The 27,691-nt window shown below is 36.7% G+C and overlaps 2 protein-coding genes across 3 annotated transcripts in view; one reads left to right on the top strand and one right to left on the bottom strand.

Moving 5' to 3' along the window:
* The window catches only part of traf3ip1 (TNF receptor-associated factor 3 interacting protein 1), a 30,489-nt gene extending 26,167 nt beyond the window's left edge, over positions 1-4,322 (bottom strand). Inside the window, exons 1-2 of one of the 2 annotated variants that reach the window (XM_084121356.1) lie at positions 4,037-4,322; positions 1,065-1,133 (exon numbers count right to left, since the gene is read on the bottom strand). In XM_084121356.1, the coding sequence (XP_083977482.1) occupies positions 1,065-1,133; positions 4,037-4,159 (192 nt within the window). In that variant the 5' untranslated portion in view covers positions 4,160-4,322. The remainder of the gene's footprint in view (positions 1-1,064; positions 1,134-4,036) is intronic. The other variant, XM_084121355.1, reaches the window with a different exon arrangement.
* A 1,591-nt stretch (positions 4,323-5,913) lies between these two features.
* On the top strand, positions 5,914-10,846 carry agr1 (anterior gradient 1). Its single transcript, XM_084121149.1, has 8 exons — positions 5,914-5,965; positions 6,579-6,697; positions 6,812-6,875; positions 6,972-7,024; positions 9,788-9,864; positions 9,965-10,028; positions 10,382-10,465; positions 10,688-10,846. Exons 2-8 carry the CDS (start codon positions 6,601-6,603, stop codon positions 10,753-10,755), a joined length of 507 nt encoding a protein of 168 aa, XP_083977275.1. The 5' UTR covers positions 5,914-5,965; positions 6,579-6,600; the 3' UTR covers positions 10,756-10,846.
* The last annotated feature ends 16,845 nt before the right edge of the window (positions 10,847-27,691 follow it).

The raw sequence follows: 27,691 nt of genomic DNA, 5'->3' as shown, positions 1-27,691 counted from the left end.
TAAGGACCACTAAGGACTATATTAAAGCCTACAAAAAGTAGCATGTCATGGGACCTTTAATGAGGCAGGAGATCAGACTGATAGAGATAGACAGGTCAGTTGAAACACTGCCGAGTAGGTGGATTAATTGGCGACTGCGAGGAACATATAATTTAAAGTAGTACTGGAATGAGCAAGAATAAGTGTCTGTTTTGCACATATGCACAAATATAAAGCCTAAAATTCCTCTTAAGGCCAATTCACACCGCACCGACAGACAGCAATGGACACTCTTGGGTTTTGTCAGATCAGTGTTTCGACATCTGTTGGAGTTTTTTTGTCAAGCTCGTTTTCTCTGAATGAACATGTTCAATCCCTGTGTGTCGGGTCGTGGAATGTCTGAGAAGTGACGTACATCTGTCGTCGTCTGTTGATGCGGTGTTAATTGGCTTTTAAAGGTACTGGATTTAACATTAGGATTTGACAAATATGATTCAAGTTACTGTTAAAAAGTTGGGAGTTGGTAAGATTTTTGGTAAGAGTCTTTTATGCTCACCAAGGCTGCATTTATTTGATCAAAAATACAGAAACAATATTGTAAAATATTATTACAATTTAACATATATTTTAATATATTATAAAATGTTATTTAATCCTGTGATGACAAAACAGAATTTTAAAAAGCCATTACTCCAGTCTTCAGTGTCACCTTTAGAAATCATTATAATATATGCCTATATTGTTTTTATAGTATATGCCTATATGATGCTCAAGAAAAGATTCTTATTATTATCAATGTTTAAAACAGTTGTGCACCTTAATATTTTTGTGGAAACTGTGACACTATGACTTCTGTAACATTATGTCTTGTATAAAAGTCACTTTTTATCAATGTAATGCATCCTTGCTGAATAAAAGCATTAATTTCTTTCAAAAAAAAAAAAAAAAATCACCCCAAACATTTAAATGGTAGTATGTCAAGCACAACACCACTGGGACAAAGATGATCCAACCAAATATAACTTCCGAAAACTGTGCACCTAAACATTCCTTTAAAAGTGGACACATTCTTATTGGTGTTTTACCTTCACATTGTCTGACTTCATCTCTGCTTCTCCATAAAGTCCTTTCATGAAGCCTGTGGTGCGTATTACCTAAAATAAATGGGTAAACAAAAGATTAAAACCAGGTTCATAATTCAAAAATCTAAAGACATACACTCTGTTTCAAAACCTAGTAAGCTGCTGTTATTGTCTACTGTCTGAATTAGAACCTCATAAGTCATTGTTTGGAACACTCTATGTAGACAGCAACTCGAAGCGCTACACAGGCAGCTCACTAGGTTTTGGAAGAAAGTTATCAATACTTTTGTAAATTGTTCACATTAATGAAAACATATAATGACGGAGAAACGATTTACAAAATACTACATTATATTATGACAAGCAATGGCATGCATACCAATTGGGCTACTTTTACACTGTTGCCACGGGTAGTTTTGTAGTTCGCAGGTTGACGCGAACACCACCACCACCCCCGGTCCTGGAGCTATTTTTGGCCGTGATTGGGCTAGATTTGATTATCAATTGGGCAGGTTTTGTTGTGCAGACCTGGCAACACTGATGCATACAGTAGCGGATGATGTGACCTTTAGGGTGATTCTATCTGTCAAGCTAATTTTAGCTGAGCTTACAACCCACAGGCCTATCTCTGGATACAAATACACCCACTTTATCCTTAACAGTCCTCTGCCTTTACCTAACACCATCTAGATACAGGTGTAAATAGGGTCTACAACTTTTTGAGCTTGTCCACTTCCAGAGGTAGTCAAAAACGCTTTCGACCAAATTGCTTTAGTAGTGTAGACGCTCATGTGATCAAATGTGTTTGAACAGCCGCAACACACTGCCTACTCGACGCCAACTGACCTAATGCATAAACATTATGGAAAGCACAATAGCCAGACGGGATTTAAACTTTGTTGGCTGGAGACCCAAGTTTGATTTGAAGACAAAAAACGTACCAAGTACAATGTTCTCTCACCATTCCTGGTTTCTAACACTCCCTCACCGTGTTTGCCATGGTCTTAAGGCTGTCAGAGCAGAAACTAATGTCTTCTCTGGTCGTGTTCATATGTAAATTGCGTGAGCTTATTTTGTCCATTAGATCGAAAGATCTGAAAAGCCCATACATAGACCCTCCCCTCGAAGAAATCAGGACAGAAGTGGTTAAAAGTGGACAAAAGAGATGGTTTAAAACACCAGGTGTAAACGTGTATGTGTCTTCCTCGCCTACTTGTATAAATGTAATTTGTTATTTTATAGTTTACAACTTTACTATCGTTCTAAAAAACGAAAAACAGCTGTAATAAAAATAAGTAGGTGTGTCAATAGAGATTGACCAACATTTTATTTGACCAATTTAGTGTCTCTCTACAGAACAGCACCCAGCAATACTAAAGAGGGATTTCACTAACGTCACTTTCCCGCCGGAACACGCCGTCTCAGCCGGACTGAGTGGCAAAAAAGCTGCTGCATGATTTAATAAAATCAAATCAAATGGATTTAATAGGGAAAACTGCGAAAACATGAGTAAAACGAACGATTATCAGTTTAAACTAAAGGTCTTTCAACGCCGAGGAAATACATGAAGCAAATTTTTGTTGTGAACACTTTATAAATACAATAAAGGTAGGTCTAAATCCGAGTGATCACTTATATCAATGGTATATACTGCATATCGTCATATCATCCGGCCATAAAACTTGTATAGCTTTTATTTTGTGATTATTTTAATTTCTTTCTGTAAAGCACTTTGAATTGCCATAGTGTATGAAATGTGCTATATAAATAAACTTGCCTTGCCTTGCCTTGCCTTGTCAGTGTTTATTATATCCAATTATGCAGAATATACGATGGTAAATATTTAATTGATGAGTTGTCGATTCAATAACAATACAATAAATAGGGTATGATTTTACCCAATTCAGCATCATTCACGCTGAAAACCAAAGCTGCCGCTCAGTCTTTTTGCCACTCAGTGGGCGTAACCGCAGTCACTCCGGCCGACGGTGACGTCACACGCATACTCTCTATTACACAATTATACTCACAGGTAAAGTGGCTTACTTATATTTTCTGTATATAATTTGATCAACTAAATGTGACATCTATATATTATAAATAGATTTTAAAAAATATTAATTTAATAGTACATCTATTAAATAAAACCAAACAAAACAACAATAAATAAAATGACATGACAATTAAATAACTTCTAAATACAATTTAATTATTTTTTAAAATACACATATTTCTGATTTTAATTCAGTGTGCATGGCATGTAACAGGGCACTCATACTTACTTACTTCAAATGAACAACCGTTGGATGATGGTGATTGTTGGCAATTGCTGCCATTTGGGGGCATATCATTTCATTAACTAAATGTGGTATCTACATTACACTCCTAATTGCAAAATCATCACCACAATTTGGTTCCAGATATTCTGCCATAAGATTTAGAAGTACATCTCTGTGTTATGATATCTCATGAATAATGTCAAGATCATCTGCATTCATGATGTTGTGTGGACCCTTGAGTTTTGTTTGCATAACCATGTGGACAGAGCAATGCCTAGTAACAAGATAATCAGCTCAACCAGAGCTTGAGTATGTAATAACAGTGAACCAAAACTGATTTTAAAAGAAAGACGATTTTGCTGACATTGTTTTAAACAGTTATTGTTATTAATAATCTATTAGCTTGCTCACCACCATCAAAACACAAACATAAACTTAACGCTGAAACTAATGCAAAGCTCTGGGCGTTCAAATATTAAAGCTAATATGAGATGTTTACACCATCAGACTGATCTAACGTTAACGTTACTATGATTTATCTGACATATTTTGAAGACTATGCGCAGGCTACATTAGCAGGCTAGCACGTTGAGATCTATAAGCAGGATTTGGACCGTGTAAATGTGAATATGTAGATAGTGAGGGAACTAAAACAGCACTTATGTTAAAATAATAATCATGTTTTTAGCAACTCACCTCACTGAAGATATCGTGCAGGTATCGAAACGGCGGTTTGCTGAGCAGTTTTTCTGTCAGAGGAGGCTTTTTGATCACTTTTCCCAGAGCCTCCTGTGTCTTTTTGGCTACTGATTCGTTCATGGCAACAAACTAAACCAGTATTTTTGGTGTGAAAGATGTTTCTTTAGTAATTAATCGCCGTTACTGTTCTGCTAGCAGCAGATTTCCGCTCGCTAAACTCTGCTGTTGCCGTGGCGATAGCTTTCTATCCCACAATCCTCCACTGTGCTGATTCTGCGCATGCGCGGAACCTAGTCGGTCGTCAAAGGCTTCAGGTGTCCATGACAACAACAAACAACAGTAGCTGTCTACTGTTTTAACTGTAACAAGTAACTGTAGCTGTCAAAATGTATTGTTATTTTTGATTATATTAATTATATTATATTATATTATATTATATTATATTATATTATATTATATTATATTATATTATATTATATTATATTATATTATATTATATTATATTATATATTTTGTCAGGTCTCTCTTCTTGCTCCAGACCAAAACTGAAACAAATATCAGTGTTAAGTGCATCTATCACAAACTAGATAGAAAATAAATAAATACCTGATAATTAATTAACTAAATTAAAATAAACACAGATACAGATTGCAGAATACAGATTATGTTGTTATTTTTAACTAATGTATTATTTATAAATATATTAGATTAAAAATAATAATTATAACCTGTAAAAAGATGAATTTTTAATAAATCTATAGTAAAAAAGAAATAGAAAATTTACCAAAACAAAAATAAATACAATAATAATAATTAAATAACTTAAATAAATACAATTGAATTATTTATGAATAATAATGATAATAATTTAAAAACAAAAACATTATTTAAAAAAATAAACACTTTTCTGACTTGCTATGTGTGCTGGTATTTAACCCTTTCATGCATGAATAATGATAATAAACACAGTCAAGATTTTTTTTTTCCCGTTTTCCCCTCCCATTATTAAATCAATACGGAAAATTAACAATGATATGACTCCTTAGTTGTTACTTGATGCTACAACATTTATTTTTATTTTTTACCTGCAAGAGTCTCCTGGGATAGAAGGAATGGATTGGTATTCTGGAGCAACTTGGCATTTCTGATTGGCCTTGGTTTGGATGAAAAAAAAAATCCCAAATATAATGGCTTGCATGTATAGGACGATGCACTGAGTCCACTATAGAGGTTGATGTGCAATGCCATCAAAACCCATGCATTCACAAGAAAATGCCTTTTGACTAGCCACTGTAATGACCTCTATGCGTGAAAGGGTTCAAATGACCAACTGTTGGATCTTACTGTTTTTTGGCGTTTGTTGGGGCAGTGTGAATTGGAAAATCCAGCTGAAGTTGGTGGTGTTTTTGAAAATCAACCAGCAAATGACCAAACTGGACCAGAAACCATCTTAAGCTGTGTTTTTCAGCTGGGTAATCTTTAGATAGAAAGATCAAAACTACTTTTAAAACTTTTAAGGCCTCAAATAATGACAATACAAATACAGGATAATCATTAAGCACAGCACATAGGCTCCACCTAAAACTGACAGGTTTCTGAGATTGTTGCATAACTGTGCAAATTCAAACCTCACCTGGAATAGTAGAACATGCACGAATGAGGGAAATAATATTTTCTCTAATGAACTGACAAGAAAGCACAGAGATCTTTGGATGAAAAAGAACTGTTTACATACTAAACAATATAAAAATGTATATACACAATATAGATGTATATTGAGTTTCTGTGATTGGCTAAATAAACATGAGAAGAATCCTGTATTTCCTGTATGTTTGGGAGGTTGCATAGAGTGAGACTATAAAATCCCTGACATTCAACATGCTTGGAGAAAGGGACAGTAGCTCTGGTTCACCTGTTTCACTCCCGGTAGGTTCTCTTTTACTTGCAAATACTATTTTCTTAATTTCTTGAAATTATTTATTGCATGCTATGAGACAGAATTAATCTGAATCTAAATGTATTATCCACATATCTAAAGGCTGGGTTGTTTGTTGGAGCACTGCTATCTACCTTAGTAGTTTCACATTATTCTCATTTGAAATGCTTGGGTTTCTTTTGTATTTCACTCCAAAATTGCCAGCATTAAAACAATGTTGTTTTAGAGAATACAAAACTGCAGTTGCAATTCGAATGTCAAGGGAAATCTTTATGGAAAAAAAGTTTACTTTCAATTCGTAATAGCATTTTATAAAGGGCAAATTTGTAGCTTAAAATATTAATTAGTTCTCATAAATATTGTCAAGACAAATAAAAAACTGATAGTTTCTCAAATGAAAATGCTGTTTTATATTCAAGTTAACACTCATGTCACTCATTAGAACAAAGTTTCAGAAGCACGTTTGTCCAGTTCAACGGCTTATGTCAACTATTTGACAGTATGCCATGCAATGTCAGGTGGGCCCAACCTTAAAAACGGACTAATATTCAGAGCATTAGTCACCTTTGACTTTCTTTTTCTTCTCTCTTTTGTCTCTCTCAGCGCACCAGTACATACCATAATCATGCAGCACTGGATGTTCTGTGTCTTATTTTTATTCTTTGTGTTCTGTGATGTCTCTACTCAAAGGAAAAAAAAGACAGTCCAAACTCTTTCAAGAGGTATCAATGAATTACATATTCACAAAACAGAACCAAATAAGTCAAATTTGTTCCTATACTACGGCAAATCGATCATAGAATGACATCCAATTCAATGTGTTTCGTTTCTTTCAGGCTGGGGCGATGACATCACCTGGGTTCAGACGTATGAGGAAGGGCTAAATAAAGCGCATGAGAGGTACCTAAAGATTATGCAATCACATTAAACTCCACTCTCACCTGTTTGTTATGAATAATCAGATTTTAAATGCATAATGTATCTGTTTCACCGTAGTGAGAAGCCACTGATGATCATTCATCATTTGGAGGATTGTCAGTACAGTAAAGGTTTGCATATTTGCATCTTTTTTCAAACAGTCTACATTATCTGTAATGAAATAAAAACATATAGATTATTTCCCTGTGCCGTAGATGCATGTAAATGTGCTTAAAGGAATATTTCACCCAAAAATTAAAAATCCAAACTCTTACAGTATAGTAATGTGCACTGTTCCTTTAAATCAGGGGTTTTATTTTTTTAGTTGCCATGAACCATCCAAATATCATCATGCTTGTGCGATTGGAGCCCTATGCAAAACTTTAAAAAAATGACTCGAATTCAAAGAACTCTTTATGCCAAAAAGGTTATATAAGGAGAAATGTCTTAAATGATTGCATAATACTTTAATGTTTAATGGGTTATTTGCTTATTTCAGTTTCATCTAGTGATAAAGTCTGTTTACGAGCTGTTTAATTAATACAATTTAATAAAAATTAAAATGAATTACAATAATAATTAATTAAAACTAAATCATAAAATTATCCCATAATGGGAACCCTTAAAGGTTATATATATGAAGTGCCTGAAAGAACGTCTAGGTTACTAATGTAACCCCCATTCCCCAAAGGAGGGAACGGAGACATTACGTCGGACTGACGTCATGGGGTCTCGTCTGGGAGCCCAATCACCTCCATGTGGTAACTAAACGAGCCAATGAACATTGGCCAGTGAGATTTGTATGCCGAGTCACACCCACCCAGACATACGAGTATAAATAGGACCGGCATTACTTACTTCATTCATGTTTGCTGAGGAGCTGAGACAGGATCCAGGCCATTCAGCGGTGGTTCAGGGCTGTGGCAGGGGGGACGTAACGTCTCCGTTCCCTCCTTCAGGAAACGGGGGTTACATCAGTAACCTAGACGTTCCCATTCAGTCAGTCACGTTCGATGTTACGTCAGACTGACGTCATGGGGTCCCTATGGAAAGTACCATAGCCACTGAACTGTGTTATGAGTGTTGGAGATGCAGATGCTGCAAGGCAAGCCACGGCGTGCTCTTTTGGCAACTGCTCTCACAATGTCGTAACCTACCCAGCACCCCAAGTAAGCCCATGGGGTAGTCCTCCATACCAAACGGGATGGAAGTTACAGGACTCACTCTGGGGACATAGTAGCTGCCGTTCCTTTAATGTGACATTTAGAAGATTGCTTCGGATCTCAATTCCCATTGTTTTTCAGCCATGACCAGTGTTGTTAACGCTGGGTTAGCGTGGCCAGTCCAATGGAGAGGTACGCTACGGAGAACACACCCTGCCCACAGGGGAGGTAACATGTGGTTGCTACACATATGGACTGACCCACAGGGCAGTGCTACATATGGAAGATCTCTGCGGTAGATCCTACCTAACCAGGGAGGATCTACTTCCATTGCAGAAATGGGGCAGAGCAGAACTGCCCAGGGAAAGACAAGGGTTTACCTACAGGGAAACCATATTGTGGACAAAACACATATGTGATTATCGAGGGGGAATCACATCATATGGGCGTCTAGTCCAGTACAAGGGCTGACTAGCAGGGCATGCACACGAGTGCTGGGCCTGGTGTCAGACTCCTCCACCACATTTGACTGCCAAAGAATGTTGGAGGAACTCGATTCAGGGTTCACTAAGCAGGGAACTCACCTGAAGAGCAATTAGGCACTCATATCCCCCTGTTGGAGGGGAATGGCAGTGCAAGCACAGAGCCAGCCTTTAAACATTACCTGTTTGTACCCAACACACGGGAAAAAACCAGCTCCGCTCAGAGATTGTAGAATCTCGCGAATGTGTTAGGTGTCGCCCAGCCCGCAGCTCTACAGATGTCCGCCAGAGAGGCACCGTGCGCCAACGCCCAGGAGGAAGCAACACCCCAAGTGGAGTGAGCCCTCACCCCAAGGGGGCACGGCTCGCCTTGGGACTGGTACGCCAAGGCGATGGCATCCACTATCCAGTGGGCCAGCCTCTGTTTGGAGACAGCCTTTCCCTTCTACTGGCCTCCAGCAGACAAAGAGCTGCTGTGAGCCTCTAAAGCTCTGCCTGCGGTCCACATAAACACGCAATGCGTGAACAGGACATAGCAACGCAAGGGCCGGGTCTGCCTCCTCCAGGGGGCAGCGCTTGCAAGTTCACCACCTGGTTCCTAAAGGGAATGGTGGGCACATATCCGGGCCGGGTTCTCAGGATGACAGCTGCAAAGCAGAGCAATTAAAATTGCTTTTTTTTGTAGAAGTTCTCCTTGTTAGCAATTAAAATAGCTGTTTGTTCTTTCTGTATGTACTCTTTCTCCAGAAAGGTGAATGGAATGAGCAATCGATGATTAGTTACCAATTGGAGGTGATTTGGCTCCCAGGCGAGACCCCATGACATTAGTCCGACATTAAGTCGAACGTGGCTGACTGAATGGAAACCCTTTATAGTTCTATATAGAACCTTTTCTTAATATGTATTTTCACTTATAAACACCCAATTTATAATGTAAAAAATGTACATTATGAATGTGGAAAATATTTATTATGGTCCATTATCACATTTATTTCTGCACTATAGCACTACCATTATATGTATTATTTATTCTAATATTTGTATTATTATTTAATTTAATATTTTTAATCAAATTATTAATTTATGTATTTACAGTATATCTTATATTTATTATTTATTTTACACAGTTTTTCGAAACCCCATGTTGAATACCTCTACTTTAAATGATAAAGTAGTAATAAGTCTTTGCTTTCAGTATGCAGAAAATGCTATTTCATGTCAATTTATTAATCTCTTCTTCCACTTTTAGCTCTGAAAAAGGCATTTTCTGAACATCCCACTATTCAAAGGCTGGCCAAATCAGATTTCATCATGCTCAATTTAGTGGTACAGTACAAATATTGTAAAATATACTCAACAGACACTGGAGTAAGATATGCATTTAAAACAGTAAGAATGTTCTTGACCTAGTGATTGTGATTTTCAGCATGAGACCACCGATAAAAACTTGGCCCCTGATGGTTTCTACGTCCCCAGGATCATGTTTGTTGGTGAGTTTTCACATATTTCACATTAAACAGTGACTTATTCAGTTAAGATTACCTGATAATATTGTATATTCTTAACTCTGTCATCAATGGGATTTCGAGAAGCAACACATATTGTGTCATTATATCAGTGCACAGTCTCTGGTACAAAGTAACTAATATTATTGTGAGAGGGAGCATATTGTGCAATTATATTATTACATTATATTATTTTCTAATATTGAAATCTTAAAATATTTACACATCATAGTAGTAGTTGTTGCACTGCCGTTTCATTGTCTTTATGTAAAAGGATTTGATTTTGAGGTGTTTAGGTTAAGTTGTCTCTTCTACATCTTCTCTTCTCCTCCACCTAGATCCCTCACTGACTGTGCGAGCTGATATCACTGGAAAGTACGCCAACCGAATGTACACGTACGAGGCAGACGACATGGACTTCTGTGAGTGTGTTTCTGCTGTCTAATGAGCTCCACTGAGAGACAGGAGCTCTTCAGAGACTCTCTGAAGCTCTCTCATTTGTTTATTCACGCTCATCCATCGTGACACATTCTCTGCTACTTAATGCTATGGAATGTGCTGTTGATAGTTAATATTTGATTTACCAGTCATTACTTAAGCATGCATTAATAATTTCCCCTGCCTATATTTTTCTTTGTGCGCAGTGGCAGAGAACATGATGAAAGCCAAGATCCTGCTTAACAGTGGGCATGAGGAACACGGTGATCTGTGATTGAAAGATAACAGCTTACCTTTTTCAAGACTTGCACACAGCTTTCTTTGTGCAACTAGCAATATTCAACTTTGAATAAAGTCTGCTGCTAGTGTCAATAATGTTTCTGTGTTCATTCACCTTTAACAGCAAGAAATAATATAGGGCCTAAATAAAGAGGAGGAAAAGAGAATATGAGAAACAGTATTTGGGTTCACTTGACCTATTAGGCAACAATAGGTTGAATAAAGTGCTCTGCTTGACAAAGATCACCAGGAATAAACAGTTGCTTGAATTACTTATTCTATTAGTAAGCAAGGCAAATACGTCCTCTATTGTATATGGATTAAGAGACATGACTTGTCTGTGTTTTGCAGAATAAGAGTCATCATGTGAGTCACAATGAGGAAAAATGCAAGCATCTAGTAGTAATGAAACAGAGTATACACTAGATGGCAGAGCATACTATGTACAGAAGTAAGCCAGTGTCAAAATCATCAATTTTATGCTATACGTAAATAAGTATAAGCTAAAGTAAATTACTAGTACAATATCAATGTGTTAATTTGTTCATAAATATTAATTACAATTCATTTAAAAGGTGGACTTTAACATATGACTATTAAATGACTGCATAACATGTCGATTTTGAGAATGTCCAATTTTGCATATAAACATGGTGGGTTAGATCGATCATCCAAAGACGTCTAAAGCACCACTTTGCTTTTTGATGTCTTATGAAATAATCACTTTTTGACAGGCAAAATTCAAATAGCAAAACTGAAACACAAAATTGCAATTGGCTTTGCCATGATTTTCCAATAAAGAAGTAAGCAAGAAAGCAGTCAGGAAAGTACAATTAACCCTAACAAATTATTGTTGTAGTTAGCTACTACAGCTTAAACATTTGCTTTAAAATAACTTTCATTTAACATGTTCCAATAACTAAAATATTCAAGTTGTCACTTCACACTTCAAGTTGACTGAACTTACAATTTCAAAGTTTTTTAAAAAATTGGGCACTTAACATGGGTCATGGTGTCTAAACAGGTGGTTCAAAAGTCAAAAGTCAGACTATAGGGTTACTCTATGTATGTAAATGTAATTATTTATTAGCACCTTAAGCAGTATATCATGGTGTTAGCAATGTCAAGATCATTGGTTTGATTATCGGTGAATGCATGAATTGATAAAATGCAAGTCGTGTTGGATAAATGCACCAGCCAAATAATTATATTATTATAGGGAGTGTGTGGTAATTTTGCAAAAGAGGTGGGCATGAAGTCTGAAAAATTTCAACAGGATTTGAAAAAGCAGCTTTATGACTATGAGCCAGGAGTTGCTGAGTGTGCTGAATGAAGGGGAGGTGACACTACACTGTGACAGACTTTAATCCTCCTCCGGCCCAGGGTCACAGAGAGTAATGGAGCGGAGCAGTATGGTCATTCCTCCACCGACAGAGTGAATTAATGCTGTACGCCTGGTTACGGCTCTGACTGACAGCCGCACGCTGGTTCACACAGAGGCGCGGGAACAGTCTTATTAACGCCACAGATGAGCACACCCTCTCACCTCACCAATAAGACTGCCAGAGCCGCTGTCGATACTCTCTGAACACACACACACACACACACATACACACACACACACACACAGTAAGCCCTTGACAAAGGACAGCAAGGATGGACACAGACAAATCAAAGAAAAAATGCACAAATAATAAATGTGTTCAGTGCTCACTTTTTGAAGCAACTCCCTCTTGTCCAGCATAAAAAGCATAAAAATATTGTAGAACGCAGCAGCCTAATCAAGAAAAAAAAGATTGTTTTCATTTTCATGGAATTTTCAGGTACGAAAATCACAATTTTATTTCCTTTGTTGACATATTTCCCATTGAAACAAGAAGTAACGTTTTCAAAAGTTTGGGGTCAGTAAGATTTTTGTTTTTTGTAAGAAATACAAGGTACTTTTGTTTGAGTTGGGACAAAGTGACAGTACAGACATTTATAATGTGACATGACAATGTTTTGAACTTTTTATTCATCAAATAATTCTATTCATGTATTCATCAAAACATAATCCTAAAAAAAGTATCTCAGTTTCCACAAAAATATTAAGCAGCACAACTGTTTTTAACATTGGTAATAATAATAAATGTTTCTTGAGCAACAAATCAGCATATCAGAATGATTTCTGAAGGATCATGTGACACTGAAGACTGGAGTAATGATGCTGAAAATTCAGCTATACCATTACAGGAATAAATTAAATAAAAATATATTCAAATAGAAAGCAGTTATTTTAAATTGCAATCATATTTCACAATATTACTGTTTCTCAATGCATTAAGAAAAGAAGAAAATACAGTGAGCCTTAAAACCCAAAACGTTTGATGGTAGTATATACATATGGCAATAAATTGTCAGACAGAGAGAAAAAAAACAAGTTCAGCAAGTCTGCCTGTATTACTGCACATCCTCACAAAAATATGATTCATGTTTTCGATATGGTTAGATGTTCCCCTCTCTTGTGACCTGCATGCATCAAGACAGAAAAGCCACTCTTCCAAACACAGCTCTAAGAAGAAGCAGTCTCAAACAAGACCATATCCCAACAGTTCAAGATGGATCCCATTTGTCATGTTCTCTGGCAGCTCTCACGTTCAAGCCAGAAACACTGTTGTATACTGTAGAAAGTGTATTCTTCCTGGAGGCCATCACACCACTGAGTATCTGCATTTAACTATTAATTTCATGGTGAGAGACTAGTGTTTGCTTAATATTATAACTTAATAACTTAATATTAAGTCATTCCATTGGGTGAATGCAGCAATGTTGGTCAATTCTGGAGGATGTTTTTGAGAGCTCTACTGTTACTCAAGGACAGATGTGAGACCGTCATAAATAAAATGTGAACAACTCTGAAATGCAATTTAACATTTCAGAGGCTGAGGGTTTTGAGATCTCTAGAGTTGCTCAAGGTTGACTGACAATAATTCAGGCTATTAATGGTGAAAAAGAAATTCTAAGATGGTGTGAAAATATGTATAATAAATAAATAAATTAGGCTAATGATAATAATAGTCATTTGGGTATCACTTTATTTTACAGTCCTGTTTCATACTATGGACATATTAGTTCTTACTATACAATTACTGTGTAATAACTATAGGTAGGCTACTAACCCTGAACCTACACCTAACCTTAACCCATGTAGTTATCTTATTTAAGTGCACTTACTATAAATTAAAGAGCATCATAGAGAATAGCGTATAGTTTACAAACGCAGTTGTAGTGTAAATGAATGGCCAGAACGCATTAAAAGTTTTCTGTTTTCAGTAGAAAACTGTGTGTAAGTTAATAACTAATGATATTTCAAATGGATATGAATCAATTAAAAACTTACTTAAGCTAGACAATGACTTTCTTAGAGCTGCTGTACAGCCAAAACAATCTTTGTTGCATTATTTTCCTATTATCAGCTGCTTTGAAACAATCTGTGCTCATGCATGGTCAAAATAAACGATGCGCAACATAAACGTGGAGGGAAGTGCTTTTGAGTCCCAACATTTTTGGGGACAAGGACATGTTTACTTACTGGAGTAGGATTTTTCCCCATCTCTGGTAAGATAGCAATCATGATGATAAGTGTGTTCATTAATTATTGGGGGTGCAACGGATCGCAGTTGATCAGTGATCTGTAGCCTACGGACCAGACGCCACGGTTCGGGACGCATGTAATTCGCGGATCAACTGCTAAGTATAACCGTCATAGAGTGGAAGTTGATCGTGTCTTGCCAATTTACACATTCAAACTATTTTAAACGCAGAAAGAAGAGGCGAAAATTGGGACTCGCACACCCGAAGCGAGAGAAAGAGAGAGAGAGAGAGAGAGAGAGAGAGAGAGAGAGGGGCACATTTCAGACAGCGCTAGAAAACCTAATTGATCCCACTTTCGCGTTTACTTGCTCTTGAACAGACACATACAAACAAAATTATATCAAAATAAATACCTGTCTCAGCAAGTATTCTCTCGGTTATGTCATAAGTGAACAGTGGAGAAAGAAAGCGGATGTGTGTCAGTACATTCGGACTGTGCATTCTGTCTTAAAGTGACAGCAGCCTAATATTCCTGATGTATGTTTCATAAAGGTCATTTAAAAAAAACATCATCATCAGAAAATTATCAGAAAAGTAGATAGTGAGGAGAGCAGTCAGGAGGAAAGTGATGACGACAGCTTGTGTAATGTAAAGTGTGAGTAGTGAGTAGTACCAAGCAGCATCTCCAGGTGCTCCCTTGTGAACCAGACTAAAAAAGTTATGTGCACCCCTGGCTATATAAATGAATGTGACTTGATGTACTGTAGAGTCCAAAAGTCTGAGAACTAACCTACTAACTAACAAACTAACATGTGTGTTCAATAAATAGTGTAAATGTTCAAATGTAAACAGCCTTTTTATAGACTTTAAGGTTTATGAATACAGAAGTTGAATTTCAAAAAGAAACCCACCCTGAGATATATTTGTAAAAAATGTGACAACTAGCCCCAATCTCATCTATATATTTATACAGTGGGGTCCAAAAGCACATATTGTATTATAGACAGTGTAACAATATATACTTATAATAGTACCACATTTGCTATTTTATTTTGTGATTTTCTTGAGTATGGGGAGGCTGCAATAGTTACACATTCACTGGTCAAATTCTACAATCCTTTTTGACTTTCTGAAATATGACAAGGGCAAAGACCCATTAGCTGCCATTATAGCTCCACACAGACAATTTAGATATTCAAATATGCCCTCGCTTTGTGGAAACTGTTGCAATGAGAATCTGAATAGGTAATGTGACATTAATCTCTCTCTCTCTCTCTCTCTCTCTCTCTCTCTCTCTCTGCATTTGTCCCGTAACACACCTTTGCCAGAGAGAGGTGTGTGATGTCTCTTTGAGTCTACCGTGTGCCCTGGAAAGAAAGGGGCATCCGTGCCATTGAAACAGGAAGGTCAAAATGCTAATTCGCTCTCATTCTTCTTCCACGTCTCCCTCACCCATCAATAGAGACTGGGTCGATGTTTTTAATTATTCTGTCAGCTTCAAAGAATTCCTCGTCAGAATATCGTGGCGCCCGCGAAGGTCTGAGCTCTCAGATAAATGTTATCCATTCCTGTGACGACGTCTCTTCTCTCTCTCTGCGGACTCTCAGGTCGTACCTCAAGAGTAATTTCTATAGATCAATATGCTTAGGGTTGACAGAGGGAACGGGGCCAATTAACTCTCGGGACATTAACTAAATGGTCGTGTGAAGTTAACGGGCGTGTAGTGTTTTATTTGACATCAGGAAACAATGTAATCACAGGCCGGGCTCAATCCAGGGCACACAAACACCAACAGATCTCTGTTGTGAGGTGAAAGCTCTTTCTTCAGCATCACCGCAGAAAAAAATCATGCAGCTGTCAAGAGTCTGCAATAGCAAAGCATAAAGATTTCCAAAATATCAGAATTTGCATGTAAATACACCACAACCAAAACAAGATAATAACAAAAATTAGATATATATTTAAAAAAAAAAAAAAAAGAAAATGTGAAACTCACTGCCACAATGCTAAGGGGCCGTTCACACACACAACACGTTTTCCATTCCACTGCGCTACTTTTGCACTGGATGGACATGTTTGACCGCTGTGTTTGCGTCTTGCGTCTTGCATCTTTTGCAGCGCCTTGTGTCTTTTGCGGCGTTCTAAAAACACGTTAAATTAAGTTCAACTTTAAAAGACGCATCTTGAGAGTCGAGACCTTGCAGTTTTTCCCCATTCCACTACCCGCGTCTCGTGTTTTTCAAAGCAAAATCCATTTTTCCGCTCCACTGCGCTACTTTTCAATTGTTTTTTAATGTAAACATGAGCTAGACGGATGCCTTTAACCATTGCACTCACATCTTTTGCAGCGTCTCGCTGCAACTTAAAATAAGTTAAACTTTTAAAAAACACTTTTTTCGTTCCAATGACCTGCATCTCGCATTTTTAACAGCAAAAACGCGTTCTGTGTGAACCGGCCCTAAGGGCGTTGCATTGTGGTGGTTTGAGCGGCTTTAGCATCAATTCAAGTCACATCACATCACTTTTATTTATACTGCGGGTCTCAGGTTTCTATGGGAATTGAACGGCAGCTGAAGTGATGCAATGACTTTACCACTGACTTTACCAACTGCTGACTGGCTCTTTTATTTATTGTGTGTTTCAGTAGTAATACGAGTGAACGGTCTTTGTAAATTTATAGTCTTTGATATACACAGGAATACAAGTGTCTAATGAGGAACAGGTGTGTGTGATGACAAATAACCATGGAGACTAACATGGGTAACTATGGAAACTAGCAAAAAAACAATAGAAACAAAGGAAACAGAAACTAATACACAAGAAATGAAACCAGAAACATCAAGGCAACAGAATAACAAATAATAAGACACAAAGACACAGGGGAATCGTGGCAATAACTGTGTGTTAGTGTTGCAAAGTTTGTCAATTATGAAGCAAAGTTAATTAATAATCATAGTTCATTGCGAGGTTGCTAGGTAGTTAGTTATAAGTCAAAATATTAGTTAAAAGGGCCCAAAAGCCTGATAAGGCTCAGGTCCTTCCTTCAATGTAAATATTATTTATTTATTTAATGCTTTATTTGTACAGGGACAGATACAATAAACATAGATAAAACTGGGACAACAGCCATCCAGTGCATGTATCATAGAGCTTGTAGCTGAAGCTAATTTGCAACACTCCACAATCATCCAACATGCAAACATCCTGCTCACTTAAAAAAAAATAAAAAAAATAACACACTTCTCCTCAACAAGCTGCTCAATTTGAAGCCTTATTTATGTTTGCAACACAAACAAACAAATTTCATACATTCAAATCATGTTCAAATAGGCAATTACAGGGGTTTTCAATCTTTTAGATGCCACTGACCCCCAAATAACCATCTTCAGGAGAGACCCCGATCATAAAGTTTAAAAAGCATCTATAAAGTTTATTGTTTAAAGACCCAAATTAGACTGTGAAAAAAATATAATAAATGTCTAAAATATTATATGAAAAATATTTAGTTTAAGTTACAGTTACCACAGTATACTGTGAATTTATGTATTCATTAATTTGCTCATTTATTAAATCAAAATTTTATTTATTTATTCTAAATTCTGTTTATTTATTTGAATCTTATTTATTTTATTTTTCTAGTTTATTAACTTATTTGTTTCAGGCTAATTTTTATTAATTTATTTTAATTCAGTTTTCTTTTTGAATCTAAGTTTTATTTGTTAACACAGTTTACACAGCTTTTCTCTAATTTTTTTTCACGAACCCCCTAGCACTCCCTTGCGGCCCCCTGATGGTCCCCGGACCCCAGTTTGAAAAACCCCGGGCTATTAGAAATGCTCACCTTAACAAACGGCACACGCTACGATGAAAACAGCAACAATAAATCAACGGTATAGCAATAACAACTGTAAAAGCAATGATAGTGACAACAAGAGTTATAATAAAAATGCTGATAGCAACAACCAATAACAACAATAACCACAAAAACGACAACAACAATATATCGTTTCAGCTCATCATCTTCATGCAACCACTTCATGCAACCACTCTTCATCCATCCCTGCTCTCTTCTCCAGGGGAGAGTGAATGCAAAGTTTAACCAACAACTTGAAATGGGGCCCAGATGCAGGGTCCAAACCAAATTGAAGTGTGCTGGATTCAGATAAGTGTAATGTCCTGGGGTTTGCGGCCCGTCTCATAGCGCGGCACTTCTCTTTGCTCTCGGTGACAGCTGGTGTGGCGTCAGCGCGCGCGGGGAGACAAGGTCACCGGGATTCCAGGCTAATAAATGGTGTGAAGATGGAACGGGCCGGTGGAGAGCGAGGCTGTGGAGCGATTCGCCACATACATCAACTCCACTGAGCAGAAAATTGAAATGGAAATCTGGGCCTTGAATGAGTGCAGATCCCATTGTCCCCAGAATGCAATCTGATGATGTATGATATCTTTTAAGGCGGCCGGTCTCTGCTCGCCGCTTCATTTTGAACCACAACTGGACAGGTGAGCTCATGTGAAACTTTGCAGGCGCGTCTGAATGAGGTTCCCCAGACAGAGTATGATGAAAATTAGATATATAAGCACATTATGGATTCATGAAGATCAAGATGAATGTCTCCAGCGAGTAAACTAATTTCTGTATATGCAGAGAAATGTGATAAACACTTGAGGTTCAATAGCTTTGATGAGAAAAGCAATAAAAGCATAAAGATAAATCACAAATGCAACTGACGCAGTAAATTTCAACACAAGACTAAACATTTAAGTGTAAACGAACACAACGATGACAGTGTAGCACGATTCCTGAATGAAATAAATCATGCATGAGTTGTGAATGTGAGTTCGCAGTCTGTGTAGATATGATGCAGTGCAAGAGTCTGAGTGCAAATCTTTCTCAAAGCGATCTGTGTATATAAACCATCACACAACGCGGCCAGTGTAGTGCGAATCCCGAACGAATTGTTGAAGTCGGAACCTCTTACTAGTAGGCCTATACTACTCGTACTACCTTTATCATACCTTTCTATGGCAGAAATAAGAGTAGTATGCTAGTATGCGGTTCCGGGTAACACTTTATTTTGATGTTCCTTTTGAACATTCTGTTGTTGACTATAAGTAACTCTGCAACTACATGTCAACTAACTCTCATTAGAGTATTAGTAGACTGTCTGCTGAATATCTGCTAACTCTTTATTGTGGTGGTCCTCCAACAGACATTCTGCTGACTGAAAGTATGATGTCCTACTTGCCTGTCAACATTTATTATAACATGCATTTCCATACCTCCGTGCACCTGCACGTTTCATGCTATGCAGAGTTACACAGATGTCGGTCACCGAGCACCGCAACCGAAACAGCAGCAACCTTTTACACAGTTCCTCCTGAACCAAAACAACAAGCTCATGCTGCGTTCACTCCATAACTACTGCAATTTGGAAGAGCTGGAAACCTGTGACGTTATACTCTGAGCTGTTCTTGACTCGAATGTATGCGTTTCAATAGTAACACTATCAATGCTGAAATGACTCTGCAGCAGTCAAGTGATACAGGTCAATGCTCTTTAAGCTGTTTATGTTCATTATTATTGTAATGTTATGTGCTTTGAGACTTGAGTGTAACGCCATCTCTTGTGACGCTGTTTGTGTTTTGAAGGAGGCGTGGCTTTGGAGACGCTCTGAAGGGAGGCTGGGATCGAATGCTTTCAAAGCTAGCTCGCTGTTGTTAGCCTCTCCGAAAATTGCCGACACTAATGAACTTCAAGCTATCTTATATATCTTTAGTCTTATTTCTGTACCGAAATAGTTATTTTGCACAGGAAACGGGTTTTAAAGCAGAGGTTTTAAAGATTTTCAGACAGCTTATGACAGATTTCATGCTAACACATGAATGAGGATGGATGGAATAAACATCCGTAAATAAGTAAGCTTTGCATCTTTCCGTCCATCACATATGCGACACAAACACAAGGCCAGGGGAAAGCTTTCTACTTGAAAATGATCTAACAAAACTGAGTCAGCAAAGGACAGAGTCCGTGCTGAGGAGAGGTGGTCGAGATGGACGAGACGGGGGGCCGAAACTCCCCAGCTAATAAACTTCCAGACAGCACTGCTGCCATTTCAAACCAGAGGGTAGGTGAAGGTAATGAAGCTTTCAGTTTTCAGTTCTTCTGGGGATATAGCCTGCACACAGCAAAAACACAAAAGTACAGGTTTATATTTTAAAGGGATAGTTCACTCAAAAATTTAAATTCTGTCATTATTTACTTGTATACCAGACCTGTATGAGATTCTTTCTTGTGCTGAACACAAAAGAAGATATTTTGAAGAATATGGGTAACCAAACAGTAGTGGGGCATTGACTAATTAAAAAAAAAAAAAAAAAATTATATATATATATACATACATACATACATACACACACACACACACACACACACACACACACACACACACACACTATGGAAGTCAATAGGGCGACGCAACTGTTTGGTTGCAAACATTCTTCAAAATATCCTTCTTGTGTTCAGCAGAAAAAAGACATTCATTTGGTTTGGAACAAACTTGAGTGTGAGTAAATGATGACAGTTTTCATTTTTGGATGAACTATTCCTTTAAGAGAAGTGCTTTGATGTCAGGAACATACCGTGGGATAATATAAGGGGAATCTCATGAAAAGTATTAATTGTACAATTCCATTAATCATTCTGATTTAAAATCAGTTGTTTAATAAAAAACATTATATTACAGTATAGGCAAAATATATGTTATTCTTCAGTTTGGGATGAAATGTGAACATGTTTCCTTGAGATCCCTGTAGTTTTTTAGAGACAGGACTGATGCAGCAGTGATGGTATAGCAGGAGGTGTTTAGAGGAGAATATCTCCATCTGTTGAGGAACATGGGTCTCTGGCTCCATTAAGCTGATCACTGAGGAAAATCAACGAGCCACCGCAGGGAGAAGCAAACTAATGGCCAAGGTAACTTCATTATATATGACAAACTGTGGTTCTATATCAGAGAAGTGGAATTATCTTAAATCCAGATGGACTTTTTAATCACAATAAACGGACAAAGTTTTTACAACTAATATTGGCCCAATTATTTCAATGACACACTTCACGCTATTGCATTACCTGTGTCTGTGCGATTAACATTGCTTCAGGACATTAGTCTGGGTTCCCAAACTTCCATGACTGATGTAATCATCACGAATGACTGGAAGTGTCACGGGAAAGGTTTTTTTTTAGCTTTCCCCGTTAAACAAGCAAACTAAGCATACGGTAACCTTCCTTACGTGACCAAATCCTATCACATGTAGTTTGGAAAAAAAGTAGTAATTTATCCATGTCTAAAAATGGATTTAAAACCATGTCAATTTTTTTTTAGAAAAAGATTAACCATGAATGATTAAATGAAGCATTTTCTCTGAAGTTGTAGGCAGAGCGCAGTCACATAAGTGGGTGGCCAAATTTCTTTGAAGAATCACAGCTAGAGCTAGAAAAAAAAGAAAAGAAAGCCACAATTCAAAGAAAATGCTCAATGATATTTTCCATGAAGTTATGCATTGAAGGAGAAACCAAAGATGTGAGAACTACAGGAAAGGAATAATATTTCATATTTCTCTGCAGCCATCATGGCTGGAATAATAATGTAATAGTTTGTTTGGTCCAATAAAGGATCTTTATGAAAACACTGATTCTACGAAATAAAAAAATCGGTAACACTTTATTTTACAGTGTCCTTGTTACATGTGTTACATGTACTTACCATAGCAATAACAATAAATGATGCATAATTACATGTAATAAACCCTCAACCAAATCCTAATCCTACCCTAACCCTATAGTAAGTACATGAATGAATATTACTCAGTACTTAAATATAGAATTACACTGTAACACAGACACCTTAAAATAAAGTATAACCCAAAAATCATGTTGAAAATTGAAATTGTCAGTTCACTGGGTCATCAATCCAGAAAGACTGAAATCTCAGAAACTTTTGGTTAAGTTCCAACTACATATTTCAAATAATTTTTTTAATTATATAGTACTACACTCTCAAAAATAAAGCTCCCAAAAGGGTGTTTTCACAGTGATGCCAGAAGAACCATTTTTGGTTCCCAAAGAACATTTTAGTTAACATTTTTCTTAGTGTGAAGAACATTTTAATAATCTAAACTAAAGAACCTTTTGTGGAATGGGAAGGTTCTATGAAGGTTAAAGGTTCTTCATGGAAGCATTGATGCCAATAAAGAACCTTTATTTTAAAGAGTGTACAATAATATATTCTGAATATTCTCTGGCTGGTTCATTGGAAATAAGACTTTGAAACTGATGTTGCAGTATTAGTTCCAGTGCTAGATTCATATTTTCATTTTCAGTAAATCTTTTACATATTCACATTTAAGAGTGGTGTAATTGGACAACTTTTTGAGGTCATGTCTGTGTTATCGATTCTTTCATATTTCACTTGATAGACATCCTTAAATATAATAAAGTTTTATATCTCTCAGTTGTTCTTAACAAGAGGACTGAAGGTACAGTACATTCACACCAAGAACGATAATAAGCCTATATTAGTGTCCACGCCAACAGACAATAACGCTTTATTTATTATAAGCACGTACTGCAGTTATAATGTCGTCTATGCTTTAAATGCTCGGACTCTTTAAAGCTACGAGTGTCAATGTTTTTATTGTTCATCTGCTGGAAAAAATTGTTCTGAAAGTGATTCCAATGATAACTTTCCTCTGTGCCATTATTGTTATGGTTGTGGTGTAGAATTACCTATTCTCGTAGAATTAGAAATATTATTAAAACTAAAGTTATAGTTAACGTTCTTGGTGTGAACAAGCCTTTACTTTCATCTGAAGAACAAAAAAGATGATATTTTGAAGAATGCTGGGGTTAAATCAAACTAAATTGTATTATATTTACTTTCATGTACTTTCTTATAAAAGAAAGATCCACATGCGGATTTGGAACAACATGAAAGTAAATAAATGATGGCAGATTTGATCATTATTAGGTGAACTATCCCCTAAAGTGACTATTCCCCAGACCATTTTTTGAATGAAGAGATTTAAATCACGTGCTGTGCAAAATGTCTCCATTAAGACACTCATCTTGTCACTCAAGATTACACTCACAAGTCATCTTGTGAGCAAGTTTTCCTCTAACACACTCGCAAAGAGGAATATTTAGCCAATGAAATTTGAAAACAGTGCAATTTATGATGCCAAATGTATAATTCTCTGACAATTCTAGGCTTTTCATGAGCGTGGGAACCTCAATTGCAGTGAATTTACCTCCTATTTCTCAGCCCATATTAGCTGGTGAATAATTCCCTCTGTTAATCCAGATGAAGAAGTACCCAGCACACGTGGAAGAGAAGCATGAACCTGTATGTGCTTAAAGCGCAGAAGACTTCAGGGCTTCCCGGGACGACTCCGACTTGAGAAAGAGATCAACTCCCAGCCGTACATCATAAGCAGATCCCACCGGGCAGACAGGCTTTTTGAGTGGGTCTGTGCCACTGGTTACTGATTCATTATTAATACGAGCACCATGCATCTGACTACTAAGCCAGACTCAATGAGAGACACTGTGTTTATCCGAAGGAGGGGAAATGACAACATAATAAACACTTGCACTGTTTGTTGGTTCAAGCACCCAGTGGTGCACCTAGTCTGATGACTGAAGATTAATTCAAAGTTAAGTTCATCAGATTCCAGTTAATTCCCATCAGCAAGAAGTTTTGGAAGAAGTTCTCCAGCATTGCCGTCCTGAAAGTACCTCAGCAAACTTTACAGGGCCTTGTGGGAGTGAGTGCGGAGGATTCCTAAACCTTGACAGCAGCAGTGGCGACTGCTGAGTTTCTCAAGGAAACAGACTTTGTGCATGACAGCGCCTAGATCAGTAACAACAGCGAGTGCCACAGACACAAAACCTCCACTGCGTTCCTGTTTGCATGAATGAGGCCCTCATAGGGAACTTCAAAGGACGGTGAAAACTTTACTTAAAAAGTGCTTTACGAATGACAGAGTTTATATGGAGTTTTATGAGTAATAGGGACCTGTCCACATACCACATATTACAATTTATATTGTTTAATTGATATAACAATATAATGATAATAAAACAAATCAGGGTTACACTTAAGGTGTCCATGTTACAGTGTAATTATGCATATAAGTACTGAGTAATAATTATTAACTACATGTACTTACTATAGAGTTAGGATTGGAGTTTGGTTCAGGGTTAGTTGCATGTAATTATGCATCATTTATGGTTATTACTACAGTAACTACATGTAACACTGTAATATAAAGCGTTACCAAAATCAGATTTTTGTGTTTGTGACGTACAGTGCTGGTCAGAATTATTTACACCCTTGGTAAATATGATCAAAGATGGCTGTAAAAAATAAATCTGCATTGTTAATCCTTTAGATATTGTATTATTAAAAATTATTTTACTTCAATAAAAGGTTAGATTTCTGCTTTAAAAAAAATATATATAATAATAATAATAATAATAATAATAATAATAATAATAAATATATATATATATATATATATATATATATATAATAATAATAATAATAATTATATATACATATATATATACATATATATATATATATATATATATATATATACATATATATATATATATATATATACACATATATATATATATATATATATATATATATATATATATATATATATATATATATATCAAAAGCATAATAAATGCAGATTTATTTTTTTCAGCCATCTTATTTACCAAAGGGGGCAGATAATTCTGACCAGCACTGTATACCTTATTTCAAAATTATGTAATTTATGGAACACATTTCAGATGCATCACTGTGATTTTGATATTTCAGCACAATCTATTAAATATAAGCAAAATAAATTGATGAAATGCTTTAAACAATGTCTGATTTAGTATTATACTGACAACCTGCCCCACCCGCCCAAAAAACGATTTTTTTTTTTTTTAAATCAGATGACAGTTGATATACACTACAGTTCAAACGTTTTGTTTTATAGATTTTTTTTTTTTTTAAAGTCTCACCATTGTAAATCAAAAATACAGTAAAAAAAAATATCTAAAATTTTAAAATGTAATGTATTCCTGTGATGCAAAGCTGAATTTTCAGCATCATTACTCCAGTCTTCAGTGTCACATGATCCTTCAGAAATTATTCTAATATGCAGATTAGGCGCTCAAGAATCATTTCTTATTATTATCAATGTTGAATACAGTTCACGAATACTTCATGAGATCACATTGGACCGACTCCCTGATCAGTGAAATTACTAGAGCTGAATAAAACGCACACACATTTGAATGCATATATTATTAATTTCTTAGCTTAGGAGCACACCAAATGCCACAGAAATCTATTTCGAGTTGAGTCTCCCATGTGGAGCACTATTTATATGGCGCACAGAGTTATAGAGAACACCAAATCACTCACTTATGAGGTTCCATTTCGCTTTAGAAGGAGCTGCCCTTAGGTAGCTCACATTGAAACAACCACTGATATCATAATTCAGCTTTTATAGTTTTATGTGAAGTAGACACACAAACACACACTCTTCAAATAAACCAGAAAGAAGTAAGAAAAAAAAAAAAAAACACGACACTAATATGCAAAGGTAAACTAAGATCTTTTTTATTTCTTGAATTTTTTAATTTTTTTATGTATAGATCTATTTTTTTTTTTGTTCCTTTTTTCTACATACAAGTCCTTTTTTTAAAGTATGTCGTCATGCTGGGTGCAGCTTCGGTGAAGTAGCTCATGCAGGTGACCCATGTGGATATTACGAAGGACAGGCAAAAGACGGGGTGGACCGAGATCGAGCTGGACCACCGCCGGACTCCACTGTACAGTCACCAAATCACAAGACGTTTAGAAACGGGCTGGCCAGGACCAGGGGGACGAAAGTCAGGACTCTTTGCTAAGACACGGCTCAGATTCCCAAAAGAACACAATGAAGGAAGAAAAAAAAAAAAAAATCGTGACATCATCCGCTGGCGTCTCACGCCATCAAAACCATCCGTAACAGAAGACGACAGATAAAGAGAAGGTAAAGATGAAATTAGGATGATGCAAAAGAAAGAAAAAACATATATTCGCATTTGTGTGTGAAAAAAATCCCATAAGTCTCCCGCCCTTGAAAAGTGTCACCAGCAGAAAAAGCTACTTTTTGCTGAGCCACATTTATGTAGAACCGACTGTGCTCATTAATTTCAGGCCGTAATCCTTTCCATTAGAGCAAAAGGGAGTCAAAGTCTACAGTCATTAATCATTACAGTACTGCAGATCCCCACACGCTCATATATGGGGCCGTCACAAATACATTACGGCCTCTGCAAGGACACGGCAGCCCTGGCATTTTGAGTAAAGACGTTAAAACGAAATTGCATGTTGCTTTTTGAGTGAAAAATTAAAATTAGTAATACATATGCAAGGAGTCTACTGTAACAGCATTGGAGAGGGTCACAATATATTTACAGCAGTGCACCAGAATACTGAGGATGACGAGCACGTCCCAAAGCCAGTCCCGACTGATCCAACTCAAATGCACATGATTAAAGACAAAACAAAAAAATACATTAGTGAATATTATGAAAGAACAAAAACTCAACCAAGGCTGAACTGTAAAATGCTGAACAATCTTTGCACCAATAACTTTCTCGTCTTTTAAAAAATATTCTCAGTTTGTTTAAATGCTTGAAAAGAAAAGTTAATTGACATCTTTGGTGAAGATTCCACAGCAATCTCTCAGTCTTGTTGCTAGAATGCCAACTGGGCTCAGCAGCAGGTGCACAAACAAACACACTCGAACCGACAAACACGCATACTGCTGGTTTCTTTAAAAGGTTTAAAATCAACGACCAATCCTGCTGGAGAAACCTGACGCCATCGAGCGGGAAATGGAATGATAGCACTGGCAGAACGAAGCAGGTCTGATTTCATGGAAGTGTTATGGAAGAACAGGCTCTGCGACCCATCAAAGGAAAAATCCAAACCTGTATGTGGTTATCTTTTCATTGGGATAAAACGAGAGCTTTTAAAGAATCTTAATGCAGCGTTTCATGGTGACCTTGGTGTAAATCTTCAAAAAAGGGACCATTAAACCACCTTAAAAGTAGTCAATATTCAATATTTATGACTTTACTAATGGAAAATCTTTCCTTCTGCTGCACCTCTCAAATGTTGTTGTTGTTTTTTTGAACATACATCAATTATAAAATAAATACTTTTATTACTCAAGGATGCATTAAACTGATCAAAAGATTTACAAAATACTTCTATTTCAAATAAATGCTGTTCTTTTGA

This window comes from Abramis brama, assembly GCF_963993115.1.
Source record: "Abramis brama genome assembly, chromosome: 8".
Classification (NCBI taxonomy): Eukaryota; Metazoa; Chordata; class Actinopteri; order Cypriniformes; family Leuciscidae; genus Abramis; species Abramis brama.
This window is presented reverse-complemented; position numbering and strand designations above follow the sequence as displayed.